This window comes from Balaenoptera physalus (assembly GCF_965194825.1).
Source record: "Balaenoptera physalus genome assembly, chromosome: 13".
Lineage (NCBI taxonomy): Eukaryota > Metazoa > Chordata > Mammalia > Artiodactyla > Balaenopteridae > Balaenoptera > Balaenoptera physalus.
The window spans coordinates 104,010,553-104,030,553 of record NC_138892.1 but is presented as its reverse complement, the minus strand read 5'-3'; the positions used below and the strand labels follow the sequence as shown (position 1 = coordinate 104,030,553).

Sequence of the window (20,001 nt, the reverse complement as noted above, 5' to 3'; positions counted from 1 at the left end):
ATCATAAATGGGTTTTGAATTTTGTCAAAAGATTTTTCTGCATCTATTGCGATGATCATATGGTTTTTATTCTTCAATTTGTTAATATGGTGTATCACATTGATTGGTTTGTGTATATTGAAGAATCCTTGCATCCCTGAGATAAATCCCACTTGATCATGGTGTATGATCCTTTTAATGTGTTGGATTCTGTTTGCTAGTATTTTGTTGAGGATTTTTACATCTATATTCATCAGTGATATTGGTCTGTCATTTTCTTTTTTTGTAGTATCTTTGTCTGGTTTTGGTATCAGGGTGATGGTGGCCTCATAGAATGAGTTTGGGAGTGTTCCTTCCTCTGCAATTTTTTGGAAGAGTTTGAGAAGGATGGGTGTTAGCTCTTCTCTAAATGTTTGATAGAATTCACCTGTGAAGCCATCTGGTCCTGGACTTTTGTTTGTTGGAAGATTTTTAATTACAGTTTCAATCTCATTACTTGTGATTGGTCTCTTCATACTTTCTGTTTCTTGCTGGTTCAGTCTTGGAAGGTTGTACCTTTCTAAGAATTTGTCCATTTCTTCCAACTTGTCCATTTTATTGGCATAGACTTGCTTGTAGTAGTCTGTTAGGATGCTTTGTATGTCTGCGGTGTATGTTGTAACTTCTCCTTTTTCATTTCTAATTTTATTGATTTTAGTCCTCTCTCTCTTTTTCTTGATGAGTCTGGCTAATGGCTATCAATTTTGTTTATCTTCTCAAAGAACCAGCTTTTAGTTTTATTGATCTTTGCTGCAGTTTTCTTTGTTTCTATTTCATTTATTTCTGCTCTGATCTTTATGATTTCTTTCCTTCTCCTAACTTTGGGCTTTGTTTGTTCTTTCTCTAGTTCCTTTAGGTGTAAGGTTAGATAGTTTACTTGAGATTTTTCTTGTTTCTTTAGGTAGGCTTGTATAGCTATAAACTTCCCTCTTAGAACTGCTTTTGCTGCATCCCATAGGTTTTGGTTCATCGTGTTTTCATTGTCATTTGTCTCTAAGTATTTTTTGATTTCCTCTTTGATTTCTTCAATGATTTCTTGGTTATTTAGTAACGTATTGTTTAGCCTCCATGTGTTTGAGTTTTTTACGGGTTTTTTTCCACTGTAATTGATTTCTAATCTCATAGCGTTGTGGTCAGAAAAGATGCTTGATATGATTTCAATTTTCTTAAATTTACTGAGGCTTGATTTGTGACCCAAGATGTGATCTATCCTGGAGAATGTTCCATGCGCACTTGAGTAGAAAGTGTAGTCTGCTGTTTTTGGATGGAATGTCCTATAAATATCAATTAAATCTATCTGGTCTATTGTGTCATTTAAAGCTCCTGTTTCCTTATTTATTTTCATTTTGGTTGATCTGTCCATTGGTGTAAGTGAGGTGTTAAAGTCCCCCACTATTATTGTGTTACTGTCAATTTCCTCTTTTATAGCTGTTAGCAGTTGCCTTATGTATTGAGGTGCTCCTTTGTTGGGTGCATATATATTTGTAATTCTTAAATCTTCTTGGATTGATTCCTTGATCATTATGTAGTGACCTTCCTTGTCTCTTGTAACATTCTTTATTTTGAAATCTATTTTATCTGATATGAGTATTGCTACTCCAGCTTTCTTTTGATTTCCATTTACATGGAATACCTTTTTCCATCCCCTCACTTCCAGTCTGTATGTGTCCCTAGGTCTGAAGCGGGTCTCTTGTAGACAGCATACAGATGGGTCTTGTTTTTGTATCCATTCAGCAAGCCTGTGTCTTTTGGTTGGAGCATTTAATCCATTCATGTTTAAGGTAATTATCGATATGTATGTTCCTATGACCATTTTCTTAATTGTTTTGGGTTTGTTTTTGTAGGTCCTTTTCTCCTCTTGTGTTTCCCACTTAGAGAAGTTCCTTCAGCATTTGTTGTAGAGCTGGTTTGATGGTGCTGAATTCTCTTAGCTTTTGCTTGTCTGTAAAGCTTTTGATTTCTCCATCGAATCTGAATGAGATCCTTGCTGGGTAGAGTAATCTTGGTTGTAGGTTCTTCCCTTTCATCACTTTAAGTATATCATGCCACTCCCTTCTGGCTAGTAGAGTTTCTGCTGAGAAATCAACTGTTAACCTTATGGGAGTTCCCTTGTATGTTATTTGTCGTTTTTCCCTTGCTGCTTTCAATGATTTTTCTTTGTCTTTAATTTTTGCCAATTTGATTACTATGTGTCTCGGCGTGTTTCTCCTTGGGTTTATCCTGTATGGGACTCTCTGTGCTTCCTGGACTTCGGTGGCTATTTCCTTTCCCATGTTAGGGAAGTTTTCGACTATAGTCTCTTCAAATATTTTCTCAGGTCCTTTCTCTCTCTCTTCTCCTTCTGGGACCCCTATAATGCGAATGTTGGTGCATTTAATATTGTCCCGGAGGTCTCTTAGGCTGTCTTCATTTGTTTTCATTCTTTTTTCTTTATTCTTTTCCACAGCAGTGAATTCCACAATTCTGTCTTCCAGGTCACTTATCCATTCTTCTGCCTCAGTTATTCTGCTATTGATTCCTTCTAGTGTAGTTTTCATTTCAGTTATTGTGTTGTTCATGTCTGTTTGTGTGTTCTTTAATTCTTCTAGGTCTTTGTTAAACATTTCTTGCATCTTCTCGATCTTTGCCTCCATTGTTTTTCCGAGGTCCTGGATCATCTTCACTATCATTATTCTGAATTCTTTTTCTGGAAGGTTGCCTATCTCCACTTCATTGAGTTGTTTTTCTGGGGTTTTATCTTGTTCCTTCATCTGATACATAGCCCTCTGCCTTTTCATCTTGTCTATCTTTCTGTGAATGTGGTTTTTGTTCCACAGGCTGCAGGATTGTAGTTCTTCTTGCTTCTGCTGTCTGCCCTCTGGTGGATGAGGCTATCTAAGAGGCTTGTGCCAGTTTCCTGATGGGAGGGACTGGTGGTGGGTAGAGCTGGCTGTTGCTCTGGTGGGCAGAGCTCAGTAAAACTTTAATCTGCTTGTCTGCTGATGGGTGGGGCTGGGTTCCCTCCCTGTTGGTTGTTTGGCCTGAGGGGACCCAACACTGGAGCCTACCCGGGCTCTTTGGTGGGGCTAATGGCAGACTCTGGGAGGGCTCACGCCAAGGAGTACTTCCCAGAAGTTCTGCTGCCAGTGTCCTTGTCCTCACAGTGAGACACAGCCACCCCCTGCCTGTGCAGGAGACCCTCCAACACTAGCAGGTAGGTCTGGTTCAGTCTCCCCTGGGGTCACTGCTCCTTCTCCTGGGTCCCGATTTGCACACTACTTTGTGTGTGCCCTCCAAGAGTGGAGTCTCTGTTTCCCCCAGTCCTGTCAGAGTCCTGCATTCAAATCCTGCTAACCTTCAAAGTCTGATTCTCTGGGAATTTCTCCTCCCATTGGCGAACCTCCAGGTTGGGAAGCCTGACGTGGGGCTCAGAACCTCCACTCTTCACTCCAGTGGGTGGACTTCTGTGGTGTAAGTGTTCTCCAGTTTGTGAGTCACCCACCCAGCGGTTATGGGATTTGATTTTATTGTGATTGCGCCCCTCCTGCCGTCTCACTGTGGCTTCTCCGTTGTCTTTGGATGTGGGGTATCTTTTTTGGTGAGTTCCAGTGTCTTCCTGTCGATGATTGTTCAGCAGTTAGTTGTGATTCCGGTGTTCTCGCAAGAGGGAGTGAGCGCACGTCCTTCTACTCCGCCATCTTGGTTCAGGGCCTTAATTTATATATTCTTAAGGGAATGCAAACATATTTTTATTTACTCAAGACTGTTAATGGCCTTAAAGAATGGAGGTGGGAAATTGACATTTGTGTAAATGAAAATTTCTCTCTTGGTTACAGGCACAAGAAGCCAGTCAGCTACTCCCAGTTTGAGGACTCTGACAGTGATGGTAAGTAGAGCTTCTCATGTCTTCCTTAAAGGTTTGGGCGTTTACTTCCTCACAGTGTATACGATGTGTGTGTGTGTGTGTGTGTGTGTGTGTGTGTGTGTGTGTGTGTGTGTGTGTGTGTGTGGCTAAAATATGGTTAGTACCAATTGCGTATGAGCTAGGCCTGGAAAAATAATATTCTAAGCACTTAGGATACTTGTGTTGATAATTACCCTGACAAGAATTATTGGCATAAATCATAACCAAATAGGGCCAGGTACAATGGCTTTTTAGATCTAAACTCTGTGAGGTCCATGTTTCTCACTGTGGGATTTGTGCCCTTTTATCCCTTCCCCTAAGAAGAACACACTGTCTTTCTGAGACACAAATGTGTTACAGAATAGAATGTGAAATCCCCATTAATTGTACAATAAAACAAGACCTTGAAGAAAGCTCAGGCATAAGCTTTACCCTATTGTGTTATATATATATATATATATATATATATATATATATATATATATTTGCATATCTCTGCTATTAAGAGAATTTTGGTCAAAAAGTTTGAGAAACATTGTTAGATTATATTATACTTAAAAGTAAGTTTTGTGTTTCTTTCTTAGACCCCTGGAGTTTTCTGCAGGTCAGATATTTAGTAATTCCTCAGTTTGAAGGAATCTGTTTTTCACCTTGAGTCCAGTCTTACGTGTGTCTAAGACTTGGGAGAAAAGAACATAGGGTATAACTTCTAGCTTTTTATTATTGTCATCAATCTGTCACTAAATCGTTATAAATTGCTGGTTGTATTCTGGAGACTGTGGCATGGGGGGGAGCGAGTCACAAATTATTATATTCCTACCTGGGGAAGCATAAAAGAGACAACATGTATTAATAAATGAGAAAGTGTGTGATTCAGACTACACGCACATGAAGGTATGCATACATGTGTCATGTATGAGTTAGAATGCTAGAGCAGCAGTCTTAGCTTGAGTGTCAACAGAAGAACTACCTCACTTCTGAGGATTGGTAGGACAGAAAACTCTGGGAGAACAGAATGGGCTGGAAAAGAGCATCCCTTTGCCAAAAATCATTTTCTTCCACTTGTCAATACGATAAAATTATGAAGGGAATTTTAATAATTTTTCTAATGGTTTTACAGATTTTTAATTAATTGTTCTTTTCTTTGCCACTTACATATACTAGCTTAGTTGCCTTTGCAGCTTTTTGGGGGATTAGTTTTTGATAGATTGATATTTTAAAAAATAAAGGCCACTAAAACGAAGTTGAAAAGCTTGAGTGAGAATAAAGACAAACAGTATACCAACAGTATTTTTTAAACTGTGGAAAGCAAACAATTTGCTTGTCTTTGCTTTTTTTTTTTTTTTTAATTTGTTTATTTATTTTTGGCTGCACTGGGTCTTTGTTGCTGCGCACAGGCTTTCTCTAGTTGCAGCGAGCTAGGGCTATTCTTCGTTGCCGTGCGCAGGCTTCTCATTGCGGTGGCTTCTCTTGTTGCGGAGCATGGGCTCTAGGCGTGCGGGCTTCAGTAGTTGTGGCATGCGGGCTCAGTAGTTGTGGCTCATGGACTCTAGAGCGCAGGCTCAGTAGTTGTGGTGCACAGGCTTAGTTGCTCCGCGGCATGTGGGATCTTCCTGGACCAGGGCTCGAACCCGAGTCCCCTGCATTGACAGGTGGATTCTCAACCACTGTGCCACCAGGGAAGCCCCAATTTGCTTATCTTTAAAACTTGAACACACATGGTAATGAATCTCAGCTACCAAGAAAGTAATTTTATTTATTTCTTCCTAAGGAAAAGCAATTTCATGTGTTCTTTTATTTTTAATTCACACATGAATAGATGATTTTGTTCCTGCAACCGCACCGTTAAATAAAAAATCCAGAACTACACAAAAGGAGTTAAAACTAGAAAAACCAGAACCTAAACTGAAGAATCTCCAGGAAAAAGACATCCCACTACAAGAGAAAACCCCTAAAAAAAGGTGAGAGGTAAGACATACAGTAAATATGACATTAGATGTGTTAATTTAAAAGAGAGATAAATTCAAATTCTTGGTCTAAATTAGAATTTGAGCAGCATTGTGGGTCTTATTTTATTTAGTGCATGTAGGAGAACAGGGATGTAGCATTAATCCCCTTCTGACTTTCTGAACTTCTTTAAGTTCACAAATGTATGAGGAAATATCCATTTAAGTATTAAGACAATCATAATTACCAAGTTTAGAAGGTATAACTTGCATTTACAAGACCTAGTACCTGTCTCTGAAGTCCTCAGGTCTTACAGGACTACTTTGTTAAAAATCACATTTGTAAGGGCAGTTATAAAATTTAAAACCACGTATCTGTAATATATGAGATGACGGATGTTCCCTAAACTTCTGTGGTCATCATTTCATGATGCGTGTAAGTCACATCACTGTGACCCACTGTATTGTACACCTTAAACTTATACAGTGCTGGCTGTCAATTATATCTCAGTAAAACTGGAAGAAACAAATTAAACCATGTATTTTTCTACAGATAAAAAGTATTTTCTCTTTATCTTACTGAGTTTTGTCCAGCAGTGAGCAGGACCTATGGTTTCTAGACTAACCCTGGAGTTCCGTTAGTTTGTACCAAGAGAGAGGGTAAAATGAGGGAAGAAAGCCCCAAGAGGCCCCACACTTGCACTGCGGGGAGGAGGTGGGCAGAGAAGGGATACTGACAAATGGAACGTAGGACGTTTGATGCTTTACTGCTACAATAAATGTGAGGAAAGTTAATTAACTTAGAGAGACTTAGCCCATGTCCTTCTCTTTACTTTTTTCTTTTTTGTTTTTGAGCTCCTTGTACTACCTTTAAAATATAGTTAAATAACCAATGGATGGGAGAAAATATTTGCAAATCATAGAACCCATTAGGGACTTGTATCTGGAATATATAGGGAACTCTTGCAGTCCAACAATAAAAAGAATAATGACCCAAGTTAGAAATGGGCAAAGGACTTGAATAGACATTTCTTTAAAGAATATATACAAATGGCCGATAGCACATGAAAAGATGCTCAACACCCTTAGCCATCAGGGAAATACAAATCAAAACCACAATAAGATAACATGTCACGCGCAGAGGGATGGCTGTAAGCAGAAGGACATACAGTAGCAGGTGTTGAGGAGGATGTGGAGAAGTGGAAACCCTCCCACATTGCTGCTGCGAATACAAAACGGTGCAGCCACGTTGGACAACAGAGTAGCACTTCCTTGAAATAAACAGTTATTATATGGCCCAGCCTAGGTATATACCCAAGAGAAATAAAAATCTATGCCCACACAAAAACCTGTACATGAATATTTATAGGAGCATTGTTCATAATAGCCAAAAAATGGAAGTAATCCAAATGTTTATCAACTAATGACTGGATAAGTGAAATGTGATATATCCATACAGTGGAATATTATTCAGCAATAAACAGAAATGAAGTACAGGGAGGGGGAAGGGTAAGCTGGGACAAAGTGAGAGAGTGGCGTGGACATATATACACTACCAAACGTAAAATAGACAGCTACTGGGAAGCAGCCGCATAGCACAGGGAGATCAGCTCGGTGCTTTGTGACCACCTAGAGGGGTGGGATAGGGAGGGTGGGAGGGAGGGAGATGCGGGAGGGAAGAGATATGGGAACATATGTATATGTATAACTGATTCACTTTGTTATAGAGCAGAAACTAACACACCATTGTAAAGTAAAGCAATTATACTCCAATAAAGATGTTAAAAAAAAAAAAAAAAGAAGTACTGATGTATGCTACAACATGGATGAACCTTGAAAACATTGTAGGGAGCCAAAGAAGCCTGGCACAAAAGGCCACATATTATATGGTTCCAGTAATACGAAATGTCCGGAATAGACAAGTCCATAGAAACAGAAAGTAGATTAGTGGTTGCCAGATGCTGGGGAGGGGGAAACGGGGACTGACTGCTAGTGGGTATGAGGTTTCTTTTTGGGTTGATGAAAGTGTTCTGAAATTACATGGTGGTGATGGTTTCACAGCTCTCTGAATATACTAAAAACTGCTGAATTGTATGCTTCAAAAGGGTGGATTTTATACTGTGCGACTTATATCTCAATAAAATTGTTATTTTAAAAAATAAATCCTTCAAGGTGCATCTCAGTATTACCTCCTTTACGTAGCCTTTTCTTACCTTCAAACCTTTTCAAACCTTTCTTTGCTTTCTCTTCCTCTTAAACACTATAGCACTCTTGACCACCTTGAACAGGAGACGTGATAATCTGTTTATATAGGGTAATTATTATGGGACTTGTTTTCCTACCTCCTCATTAACTACAGACTTTTTGAGGGCACTTTTAATATCCTGTCTAGTGCAATGCTTCACAGAGTAAGTACTTGCTGAAATATTTGTCAAAGTCCAGATTGGGCAGAACAGATGTAAAAAAAAAAAAAAAAGTAATTTCAATTTAATAAAAGAGCTATAACAGCTGTCTAAAGAGGTGTGGGTGAGGTCAAGGAAGATTTCTAAGTGGAAGTGATGTTTGAGCCACGTCCATTCTCAGTTGGGCAGGTGCTTCCCACCTGGACGGAGCTGGTGGTGAGGAAGAGACATCACAATGAAATGGACATTGTCACGTGATGCTCTTATTTCAAATCTGTTCTGCTGGGTCCAACATGACACTTAACATTTCAGGAGGCTTAACGTTAAGGAGCAATTATGATCATGATTATTGTTGAAGAACATCTTTCTGAGGTTGGAAAGAAACTCTTAGTCACTGAGGAAAATCTCAGATTTTTGTTGAGATTGATAGTTTACAAACTCATTATTATTTGTGTGTCTATTTTAGAATGCCTTTAGATGATAAGCTCTACCAGAGAGACCTAGAAGTCGCACTGGCTTTATCAGTGAAGGAACTTCCAGCCGTCACCATTGATGTGGAGGAGTCTCAAGATAAAAGTAACTTTATTTTCAATAATTATCTTTAAAACCTTCTTATTGCTTTTGTAATCATTTCGTTGGATGAGCCTTAGCAGAGGGAAGAATGTAGTTCTAAAACTTTGGACTAAAAAAGGAGCAATTTGCAGAAAGTGCCGTTGGATTCAGCTGTTTATTCAGTTGCATAAATCTCATCCACACATAAATACCTCTCTGCCTAACACTCAGGTTCAACTGGAGGACGTGGCCTATGACCCTGCATGTCCAAAGTTCATCTTCATATGCAGTGAAAATCTAATTTCATGATCAAATACATTGACCTGTACATCCGAACAATCCACCTTCTTTCTCTCCAAATTCAGATTAGTTAAACATAATCTAATGGTGGTAATTTTTATTATTTACAGAGGCTAAAGGTACTAATTTGGTTAGCAAGCTCAGTAGACTTGATAGATTTATGACTGCTGGCTTTATCTGTGGATTTTTCTCCGTGGATTTTTCTGGCAATTGGTCAGCAGATGGCAATATTGATATTCTGGAGAAGCAGAAATCATTATTCCCGGAAAAGACATTCAAATTGCTCAGTTGCTTTTTGGATTAAACTGCTTTGGCCTAACTTCTTTTATCTTGGAGGATATTTTTAGCCCATTTGCTTATTTAGGGGTATAGATGTTTAAGTCAGTAGTGCCTCCTGTTCGAAAATAAGTGAGATAGTGTTGATTAGGGGGCCCTTTTAGTAATCAGGAGTCAAAGAAACTGAAAAAGAGAATTGTCATGTATCTAAAACTGAGAAAATGAAAATCTCTTTCCTGTAAAAGATCGTGACATTGTATAGCGAGGTTTCCTTGGAAGTACCACTTCTCCGAGAGTAATAGTACCAATCATCATGACTTAAAGTTCTCTTAAAATACTCTAGATCATTTTAAAGTTGTGATAATTATTGAAGAGTCTTTACATTAGTAAAAGCACAGATCTGCCTACACAGAAATGATAGTTAATATTTGTCCACTGTTTCCTTTGTGCTGGACACCACAATAAGCAATTTCCACATTCAGTCAACATTTAATTCCCCACAATAGCCTCATTTAATCCCCACACTGTTTTTCTTGGTTTTTGGTTTTTGGTTTTTTTTGGCTGCATTGGGTCTTCGTTGCTGTGCACAGGCTTTCTCTAGTTGCGGCGAGTGGGGGCTGCTCTTCCTTGCGTTGCACGGGCTTCTCATTGCGGTGGCTTCTCTTGTTGCGGAGCACGGGTTCTAGGCACACGGGCTTCAGTAGTTGTGGCGCACGGGCTCAGTAGTTGTGGCTCGCGGGCTCTAGAGCACAGGCTCAGTAGTTGTGGCTCGCGGGCTCTAGAGCGCAGGCTCAGTAGCTGTGGTGAACAGGCTTCGTTGCTCTGCGGCATGTGGAATCTTCCCGGACCAGGGCTTGAACCCGTGTCCCCTGCATTGGCAGGCAGATTCTCAACCACTGCACCACCAGGGAAGCCCCCCAGACTGTTTTTATCTCCACATTATAGATGAGGAAATTAAGTCTTGTAGAGGATAAGCAAGTTTCCCCTGGTATATTGCCGATTTAAGAGCCTGAATTTGAACTTAAGTCTGATTAAAGTTTGTGTGATTTCAGAGCCAAAACTTGTAACCATATGTTAGCCTCGCCAAGTAAAGTCACTGTGCTAGTTTGAGCCTGGATCAGTGGTCCCCAACCTTTTTGGTGCCAGGGACTGGTTTTGTGGAAAGCAGTTTTTCCACAGGGGGGAGGCGGGGAGAATGGTTCAGGCAGTAGTGCAAGCGATGGGCAGGGATAGGGAGCAGCTGTAAATACAGATGAAGCTTCGCTCACTCGCCGCTCCCCTCCTGCTGTGCGGCCCACTTCCTAACAGGCTGCGGAGCGGTACCAGTCCCCGGCCCAGGGGTTGGGGACCCCTGGTCTGGATCATTTATCTGTATCTAAATGGTATTAGATTTTAGCGCTTATCTTCCTATTTCTAGACATTGGTTGATTAGGGTGCTTTCTTCTTCCTTATATTTAGACATTGACAAACACGGCAATAGTGAAACAGAAGCAATGAGTAAGTCTCCTCATATCTCCAATTGCAGTGTAGCCAGTGATTATTTAGGTAAGTTAATTAATAATATTTTTTCCATCGACATTTTCTAACTCTTATTTAAATTCCTGAAACTGTAACTAGAACCAAGGTCTTCGCATTTGTGAAGGCTCTCTTCACCCCTTCTCCTTTGTTTCTTTCTGTTTTAGTTTTCCTCTTTTTTAACTGCAGACCCAGTTTCTTCCCTGGTGGAGGGTCACGACTACCCATGGCTTCTAGTTGACATCAGTTGAACACTGAAGAAAGGGGCTCTATCTTCCCAGCTCCAGTTTGAAAATTCTTGGGGAAAGACTCTTTCAGTGTGGGCCTTGGACTTTTGCTTAACTCGGACTGTTGCCAGGAGACTGATGTATTATGACTGACCCAGATTGGGCTGTGTGGTCTGTTACTAGAAGCACAGGAAGGACAAAGCTGGGCAAATAAAAAGAGCAGGTGTCATAGAAGTCTACTCCACAGTTCTTTAAATGTGACCTGGCACAAAACGTTTCGTTGATTTTTTTTATCCTGAAGATCTGGATAAGATCACTGAGGAGGAGGATTCCCAGGGTTCTCAGCGGAGAAGAAAAGCGGCATCCCAAGCCGTGGTCCAGCAGAGGAAGATTCTTTTGGAAAGCAGTGACGGCGACGGTGCTGATGACTCCGAACCAGACTTTGCAACTGGTAGGTTATGTCCTAACTCAAAATTAACCCTATGGAGAGTCAGTAGAAAGTTCTTGGAGACCATTAACGTATGCAAAGCACTGCTAAACGTTTGGTGTGTGCAAACTTGAGGAATACACAAGACAGTTCAATTCAGCTATGGCATTTGGGGGAAAAGCTTTATCTGGAGGTGACCTTTAAGCCGTGCCTTGAAAAATGAGTAGCATTTAGGGGTGAAATAGCACTTCTGACTGATAGAAGGGCATAAACAAGAGAACAGGCAAGTGCACATACAAGAGCTCAGTGACGCTGGACGTTTCTCACAAAATTAAAAATAGAACCACCTCATGATCCAGCAGTTCCACTCCTGAGTGTTTATCCAAAGAAAACAAAAACACTAATTAGAAAAGATATCTGCACCCCCATGTTCATTGCAGCATTATTCACAATAGCCAAGATGTGAAAGCAACCTCAGTGCCCGTCAGTAGATGAAGGGATAAAGAGGATGTGGTATATGCGTGTGTCCACACACACACACACAGTGACTGTTACTCAGCCATAGAAAACATGCCATTTGCAGCAACATGGGTGGACCTAGAGATTGTCATACTGAGTGAAGTAAGTCAGACAGAGGAAGACAAAAACTGTATGATTTCACTTATATGTGGGATCTAAAAAACAAAACAAATGATCAAACAACAAAACAGAAACAGTTACAGATACAGAGAACAAACAGGTGGTTGCCTGAGGGGAGGAGGGTGAGGAGAGGAAAGAAATGGTTGAGGGAGATTAAGAGGGACAGACTTCCAGTTGCAAATTAAATGAGTCATGGAATGTACAGTGTGGGGAATATACTCAATAATTATGTAATATCTTTGTGTAGTGACAGATGGTAACTAGCTTATTGTGGTGATCATTTTGAAATGTATAGAAATATCAAATCACCATGTTGTGTACCAAGAGCTAACACAGTGTTTTAGGTCAATTATACTTCACAAACAAACAACAAATTCATGGAAAAGGAGATCAGGTTTGTGGTTACCAGAGGCAGGTGTTGGGGGAGGGGGGAGGGATGGAGGCAGTCCGTAAGTAGACAGGTGCAGCTGTAAGATAAATAAGCACTAGGGCTATAACGTACAACAGGACGAAGATGGTGAACACAGCTGTGTGCTACATATGAAGGCTAAGGGAGTAAATCCTAAGAGCTCTCATCACAAGAAAAACAATCTTTTCGATTTCTTTAATCTTGTGTCTGCGAGATGATGGAGGTTCACCAAACTTCTTGTGATAGTCACTTCATGATGTACGTAAGTCACATCACTGTGCTGTACACCTTAAACTTACACAGTGCTGCATGTCAATTATATCTCAATACAACTGGAAGAAACAAAAGAAAAAGACGTGGAAACACACACACACACACACACACACACACAGAGTTCAGTGAGGTTTGCGGGGAAGGGAGAATGTGGTGGAGGTTGAAGAGGCCGCCTGGCACCGGATCGTGAAGGGTCTCAAGCCTGCTTTACCTTAAATGGAAGGACAAACATGTTCCCCAATACGCTCAGTGTACTTCAAGGAGCAATACTACCAGTTTATTTTCATCTGCCCTAAGCCAAGAATGACTCACCCTCCCATCGCCTCAGAGCTGGCTGTTTATTATACTTGAATGTGCTGCTGGATTCATTTCAGACAACCTGAGCTATCTGGGACAGGGTCCCTTCTTTAAGTGACATTTCAGAGTTTTCCTCCTGCGCTGGCTCACGCTAGATGAGAAGAGAAAGGAACTTCTGTGACCTTCAGTGGGAAAAGAAAAATGAAAATGGAGAGAATCAAGGCTTTTCCTAAGGACATCTAAAGATACCCCAAGTCCATAACCTGAGTGTCTGGGCCTTCCAGATTTCCCAGTATGAGGTGCTGATGACTTGGGATTCCGGGAGCCCCATCTCCCCACCTCCAGCTTATTTAAATAGCATTATAGCCCGCCCTACAGTCCATCCCCTCAAGCCAAGAAAAGAGCACGTGAGATGCCGTAACTGTTGGGGTTACAGGAAGCTGTATCCTCCTAGATCCTATAGTCTGAAATTTTGGAGAAACTTCTCCACTGCTTGCCCTCCCTGAACCTAGATCCTCTTGGGAGTCCAGAAATAATTATTTGATTTTGCAAGGTACTATTTATAGCGGCCTTCATGTGATCTGCTGGCCTTATATGGTGAATTCTGTATAACACGGTAACTATTATACATGTGAATACATGGGTTGATTATCTGTTTTTAAAATTTTATTTGTGTGGGAAGAATGATAGAATAAGGACATCACAATTTGAAGATTGTAATGACATTGTTGATTTAGGCAAACATCATCAATAGAAGGCTGACGAGGATCTTTACAATGGAGAATTCAGGCCGGCGTCAGCTGAACCAACCAGGAGTGGGGCAGCCATGCATTCTGTGCTTTCTGATATGACTGGCATAATACGGAGAACAGAGCACCACCTATGATGTGTATTCTTGCCCAAAAAAGTAATAATGTGAGCCCGATTCTAATTGAGCCTTGAGAAAATTCCAGCTCACAGGAAATGCAAGAGTAAGTTAAATGACACCATGAGGAAGAAAACAGACCAATCCAGAATGTAGGACATTCCATAGGACAACTGACCTGGTTGCTTCAACATGTCCAAGGCATGGGGGGAAAAGGGATGGGATATTGCTCTATATTAAAAGTGATTAAACGGGCTGGATAGAAGATGATTCCAAGAAACTGTTGTTGATATCGTTAGATATGATAATGACATGTTTTTTATAAGTCTGTTTTTTAGAGATGCATTCTGAAGTATGTAGAAATGTAATAATGCAGTGTCTTGGGTTTATTTTTATATACTCTGAGAAGGAAAGGGAAGAGAAGATAGATGAAACAAATGTTGCCAAATATTGATGATTGTTGAATCTGGGTGGTAGTTTATTATTATCTACTGTTGTGTATGTTTGAAAATTTTCATATATATATATTTTTTTACATAAAATATATTATTCCATATAGATAGTTAGGTAGATATTATATATGGTGGGTATGACAGTGGTTATCTCTGAGTGAGGAGATTAGGGAGTGGGCTTTCTTCTTCCTTAATACTTTTTTGGTACGGTCGGCATTTTCTACAGTAAGCATGTACTGCATTTGTAATGATGTATAAAAAAGTGTAAAAAGGTTTTTTATGAATATAGGGCTAATCCTTATTTACACTTAATTTTCAGAGTTTAGTATTTCCAGGACATGATTTTCTGATCCTCTCTTCCCCCGAAAAATAGAAGAATCATTGCTTAACTCTCGAGTATTCTCTATGCTTTTTTCCAGAAGCTGTAGCTACTTAACACATTCCATCACTGGCTTGTATCATCCCATGCAGAATAGAAAGGAGTTTGTGGGAAATCAGAGGTGTGTCCCAGGTGAAATCATACACAGGATTGTCAGTTAAGATGGTTATGGTACGGTCAGTCTCTTCTCAATTCCCAGTGGGTTTCTGTTCTGGCGTGTTGAAGTTGGTGTGATTAAGGAAAGGCATACGGTTATTATTACCATCAAGGTTATCGTTTTGGAAGAGCAGCAATGTTATAATAATAATAATGTTATAATAATAACATTATTATTATTATTACCATATTATTACCATCAAGGTTATCGTTTTGGAAGAGCAGCAATGTTATACCCAACCATTCTTCTCAAAGGTTGCTGAGTTAAACTGGTAAAATCAGAAGTAAGGATTACTGATGGGAAATTAATGATAATAGCAATAGCAAGCCTTGCTCTTCTGTTCGCTATATGCCAGATGTTATTCTTTACCTATATTAACTCACTTAATCTGCACAACAACCCTGTGATGCAGGTTTTAGGGTTCTCCCTATTTTATACAGGAAACTGAGGCACGGTGAAGTTAGGGACCTGTCTCAGGTCGCACGACATGTCAGTGGAGGGGCCAGGATCCAGACCCAGGCACCATGCGTTGTTTTGCCCCTGGAAACAGCATAGCACAAAGGGGCACAAGAATCTGGTGCAGAAGATGAAATTGAGGCCCTAGAAGCCTCACCTTTTTTTTTTTTGCCACGCCAAGCGGCATACGGGATCTTAGATCTTAGTTCTCCAACCAGGGATTGAACTCCCTGCAGTGGAAGCGTGGAGTCCTAACCACTGGACTGCCAGGGAAGTCCGAGAAGCCTCACTTTTTAGAACTTTTTAGAGATGAGGTATGTAATCTTCTGTTTCAGGTGAGGATTCTGAGGACGATTCTGATTTTAGTGAGAGTGAAGATGATGAAAGTTTCACTGTGAGAAAAAGTAAAGTTAAAGAAATTAAAAAGAAAGAAGTGAAAGGGAAATCTCCAGTTGAAAAGAAAGAGAAGAAAGCCAAATCCAAACGGGATAATGTGGGTAAGAGCAGTCCCCCATACGTCACTTCATACTGGATATGCTTGCTTACTTAACGTGCTTCTCTCACCTTTGCCTTTAGTCTCCTTAACCTTTTGTCAGCGTTCTTTTCTTGTTAAGATCCGTGGAAGAGAGCAGGCTGGGGCGGGGAAGGCAGACGGGCAGATAGGGGCACTGAGCCCCCCCACCCCCCTTCCAGCACGGACTGTTTGTCCCTCTTCATGCTGGGCCTCCCTCTGAGTGGCTCCTGTCACCTGCATTTCACAGCGACAAAACTGAGGCTCTGAGAGGTTAAACCATTTGTTGGAATTCTTATAGCTGATAAGCGAGGGGCTAGAATTTCCACCCAGGCTTGTGCATTCAGAGTGTAAATCTGTCCATTAGACCACATTTTCTCCACGTGATTAAACGGGGAAGTTGGCGTGATTCTCATTTTCTGCTGTCGCACGTGACTCAGTCTTTGAGTTGAGAACCCTTTTGTCATGTGTTAGGGATAGGGCCCTGTGGTTTCTTCAGAATGAATTCAGTTAGGAGAAACCAGTTTTACAATAAAACTTTTGGAATTTGTGACGACTTGAATGTGGAATATTTGTTTCTTGTGTAAAAGAAGTTAGGATATTTTTGAGTTCATAATATACAATAGATTATTGTAAAATATAACTTCCTTTAACCTGCCTTGTTTTACTTATTGATAGATATTTTTATGTCTTGGTTGTTTAATATATGTACTGTTTGAAACTAAACTTTCCATTATTCAGACCCCATTCATTAAGGGTGGGCATTGCTCTCACCTTAAATAGCATGGTGCTGAGTACTGGTGCTGAGTACTTACTAAGAAGTGAGAACTAAGTACTGATTGAGTCGTATTCCCCTCACCACTGTATTCTCAACTAGCCAGGTTTTAATTGGTGTTTTTTTGCAACTGGCAAATTCATCTGGTTTCCAGAAATTGGATTTTAAATGTAGGGGTTTTTAGAGATAAAGCTGTGTATTAGTTTCCAATTGCTGCTGTAAAAAATTATCACAAATTTAGTGGCTTAAATCAACACAAATTTATTACTTTACCGTTCTGCAGGTCATAGGTTCAAAATTTTCCTCACTCGGCTAAAATCAAGCTGCTGGCAGAGCTCTGTACCTCTGTGGAAGTTCAAGGGGAGAAGAACCCCCTTTCCTGCCTTTTCTAGCTTCTAGAGGCCACCCGCTGTCTGACGGGTGGTCCACTTCTCCCTTCAGAGCCATCACATAACTCTCTCGTTCTCCTACTTCTCACTTTCACTTATAAGCACCCTTGTGAGTACACTGGGGCCATCGGATATTCAGGATAGTCTCCCCATCTCCAGATCCTTAATTTAGTCACACCTGCTAAGTCCCTTTGCTGTGTAAGGTAACATGTGCACATTCTGGGAATCAGGAGACAGGTCTCTTTAAGGGACCGCCTACCACAAACTGATATGAAAAAGTCATTGACAATAGGAAAAAAACCTAACATGAATATATTTCATATTTTCTTTAGATGTTTGTTTATGCTTTCTCACCAAAACATTCTAAAAACTAAAGATAAGATTTCAGTTTCCAGGTTGGAGTTTGCCACTTAATGTCTTCCATATACCCTGGAGCAAGTTGCTTCCCGAGAAAATTTCCTATGTAATATTAGAAGTAAAGTTTAACAGCTAAATAATGAGATTAAGAATTTGGAAAGATGGATTATATTTCTAGTCCCACTAATAATGTACTGATAACCTCTAAGCATCTCTGACCTGGCAGGTGTTATAATCTTTCCCTGAATAGAGAAAATTTCAAGAGCTGTGGTGTCCAATATGGTAGCCACTAGTCAAAGTAGCTCTATCACATTTAAATTAATTAAAATTAGATAAAATTTAAAAGTCAGTTCCTTGGTTTTGCTAGCCACATTTCAAGTGCTCACTAATGTATGTGGCTTGTGGCTACCGTGTTGGACAGCACGAAATACAGAACATTCCCACCACGGCAGAAAAGTCTGTGGTTCGGGGCTGACCTAGGGAATGTAGATGTTAACGTTAAGAAGAGCATATAGTGAAAATGTTCGTATGCACCTGCACTTAGATGCCACTTAGGTGTCTCGAAGCAAGCATTATCTGAAAGTGAATTTGTATTCTGCTTCTCCCTCCATCAAAAACAAACAAACAAAAAACCCAAACCCACTCCCATTCTGTGTTCATTCTCTGGGTAAATGGTGCCATCGGATGGTGTGTTCCTGACAGGAACTTGCCAATCATGATTATTCCCTCATCTCCAGCATGCCTCCACCTTCTAATTACTAAAAGCCATCCACTCTGCTGTTTTCCCCCCTTTCTCCCCCTTAGTTCATGCCCTGATCCCCTCTCACCTGGGTTACCATAGAGCCGTCTAGGTGGTCTGCTTTTACACTGCCCTCGACAAGATGCTTCTAGATGTAGGTTCCCCGCCCCGTGACCACCTCTAGAGTCTGTCATCTCTCTCACCACGTTGCACTGTACGCATCTCTGTACTTTTCTGCCCTTTCTACTAGAGTCTAGTGACTGGACCGTAAATTCCTAGAGCCTAATAAAATGTCTCACTGACATATTCCGACGAGACACTATTGTGTGATGATTACAAGTGTGGACTCTGGACTCAGACACTTACTAGCTCTCAGACTACAGGCAGATTGTTTAACCTCTCTGTTTCCTTAACTGGCAGTAGGGTAGTCACCTCTGTATCGGAGTTGCTCTGAGGGTGAGAGGTGATGTATATGATATGCTTGCCGTACTTCCTAGCATGTAATGCTCATAAAAGATGGCTGTCCTTGGACTCTCAATAAATGTTGATTCATGAGTTTTTCAGATTTATGATTCTGCTTCTTTAGTTCTTATAAGCTTATGTAACTTGATAATTTTCACACATACGTGCTAGACTTTATCTTCCTCTGTGACCCCTTTTTTATGTATATTTTTCAAATAAGTGACTTCCGTAGATACTGCTCCTGCTGCTGTCAAGTTGGAATCTTGGCCCTCACCGAAAAAGGTTTCTCCTTCTTCAGAGGCCACTAGGAAGCCGTTACAAATACGAAGTCCTCCAGCTGAAAGCAAGAGACCTAAGTGGGTCCCACCAGGTACGGTATATTTATTTACTGCTCAAGGGCAGGGGCTTGGAAAATTACCACTAGTAGATTTTTTTTTCTTAGTTGTAAATGTTATATATGAGCACTTCCTCATATTATTTTTTAAAATTTATTTAAAAAATTTTTTTTGGCTGTGTTGGGTCTTTGTTGCTGCGCACGGGCTTTCTCTAGTTGTGGCGAGCGGGGGCTACTCTTCGTTGTGGTGCGCGGGCTTCTCATCATGGTGGCTTCTCTTGTTGCAGTGCGTGGGCTCTAGGCGTGTGGGCTTCAGTAGTTGCAGCACGCAGGCTCAGTAGTTGTGGCTCGCGGGCTCTAGAGCACGGGCTCTAGAGTGCAGGCTCAGTAGTTGTGGCACATGGGCTTGGTTGCTCCGCGGCATGTGGGATCTTCCCGGACCAGGGCTTGAACCCGTGTCTCCCACGTTGGCAGGTGGATTCTTAACCACTGCACCACCAGGAAAGTCCCGGAAGATTAGTTATTGAAATAATGAAGCTCTGTCAGTTCAAGGATAATCCTTAGTGTATTTCTTCTGAGAATAATTAGTGATTCCACAACAAAAGTTTAAAAGTATTGATATAATGTCTGTAGAAATTTGAAGGTAGCATGAGCAAAAAGATAAAAAAGAAATAATGGATTGATGGGTAAAGAGTCACGTCATAAAGCACAAAGTGCTTATAAATTCATTGTGGGGAAGGGCCGGGCAGGTGACAGAGGCGAGGGAATTGGGCCTGGGGAGGAAGCGTGAGCGAGCGGGCGTTGCCGCCCTCGAGAGCGCGTGCCCTCTGGAAGGAAGCCACCGTTCCTCGGCTCCACCCGGTTGTTAACATGCAGGATTATGGGCCTCGTATTTCCACGTCTGAGTTTTTCAAGAGAAGCCAGAAATACAGATTTTAGTGTGAAATCTCCTAGATCTTAA

At 40.8% G+C, this 20,001-nt stretch overlaps 1 protein-coding gene across 8 annotated transcripts in view; it reads left to right on the top strand.

The window, feature by feature from the left end:
• The window catches only part of RAD51AP1 (RAD51 associated protein 1), a 38,395-nt gene that overhangs the window by 4,990 nt on the left and 13,404 nt on the right, over positions 1-20,001 (top strand). For 7 of the 8 annotated variants that reach the window (XR_014252654.1, XR_014252655.1, XM_082421574.1 and 4 more), the window contains exons 2-8: positions 3,834-3,883; positions 5,721-5,862; positions 8,716-8,825; positions 10,836-10,922; positions 11,421-11,570; positions 15,809-15,970; positions 18,927-19,076. Coding sequence is in view for 6 of the 8 variants with exons in the window: in XM_082421574.1 (XP_082277700.1) it covers positions 3,834-3,883; positions 5,721-5,862; positions 8,716-8,825; positions 10,836-10,922; positions 11,421-11,570; positions 15,809-15,970; positions 18,927-19,076 (851 nt within the window). In the remaining 2 variants the exon portion in view is untranslated. The remainder of the gene's footprint in view (positions 1-3,833; positions 3,884-5,720; positions 5,863-8,715; positions 8,826-10,835; positions 10,923-11,420; positions 11,571-15,808; positions 15,971-18,926; positions 19,077-20,001) is intronic. The other variant, XM_082421577.1, reaches the window with a different exon arrangement.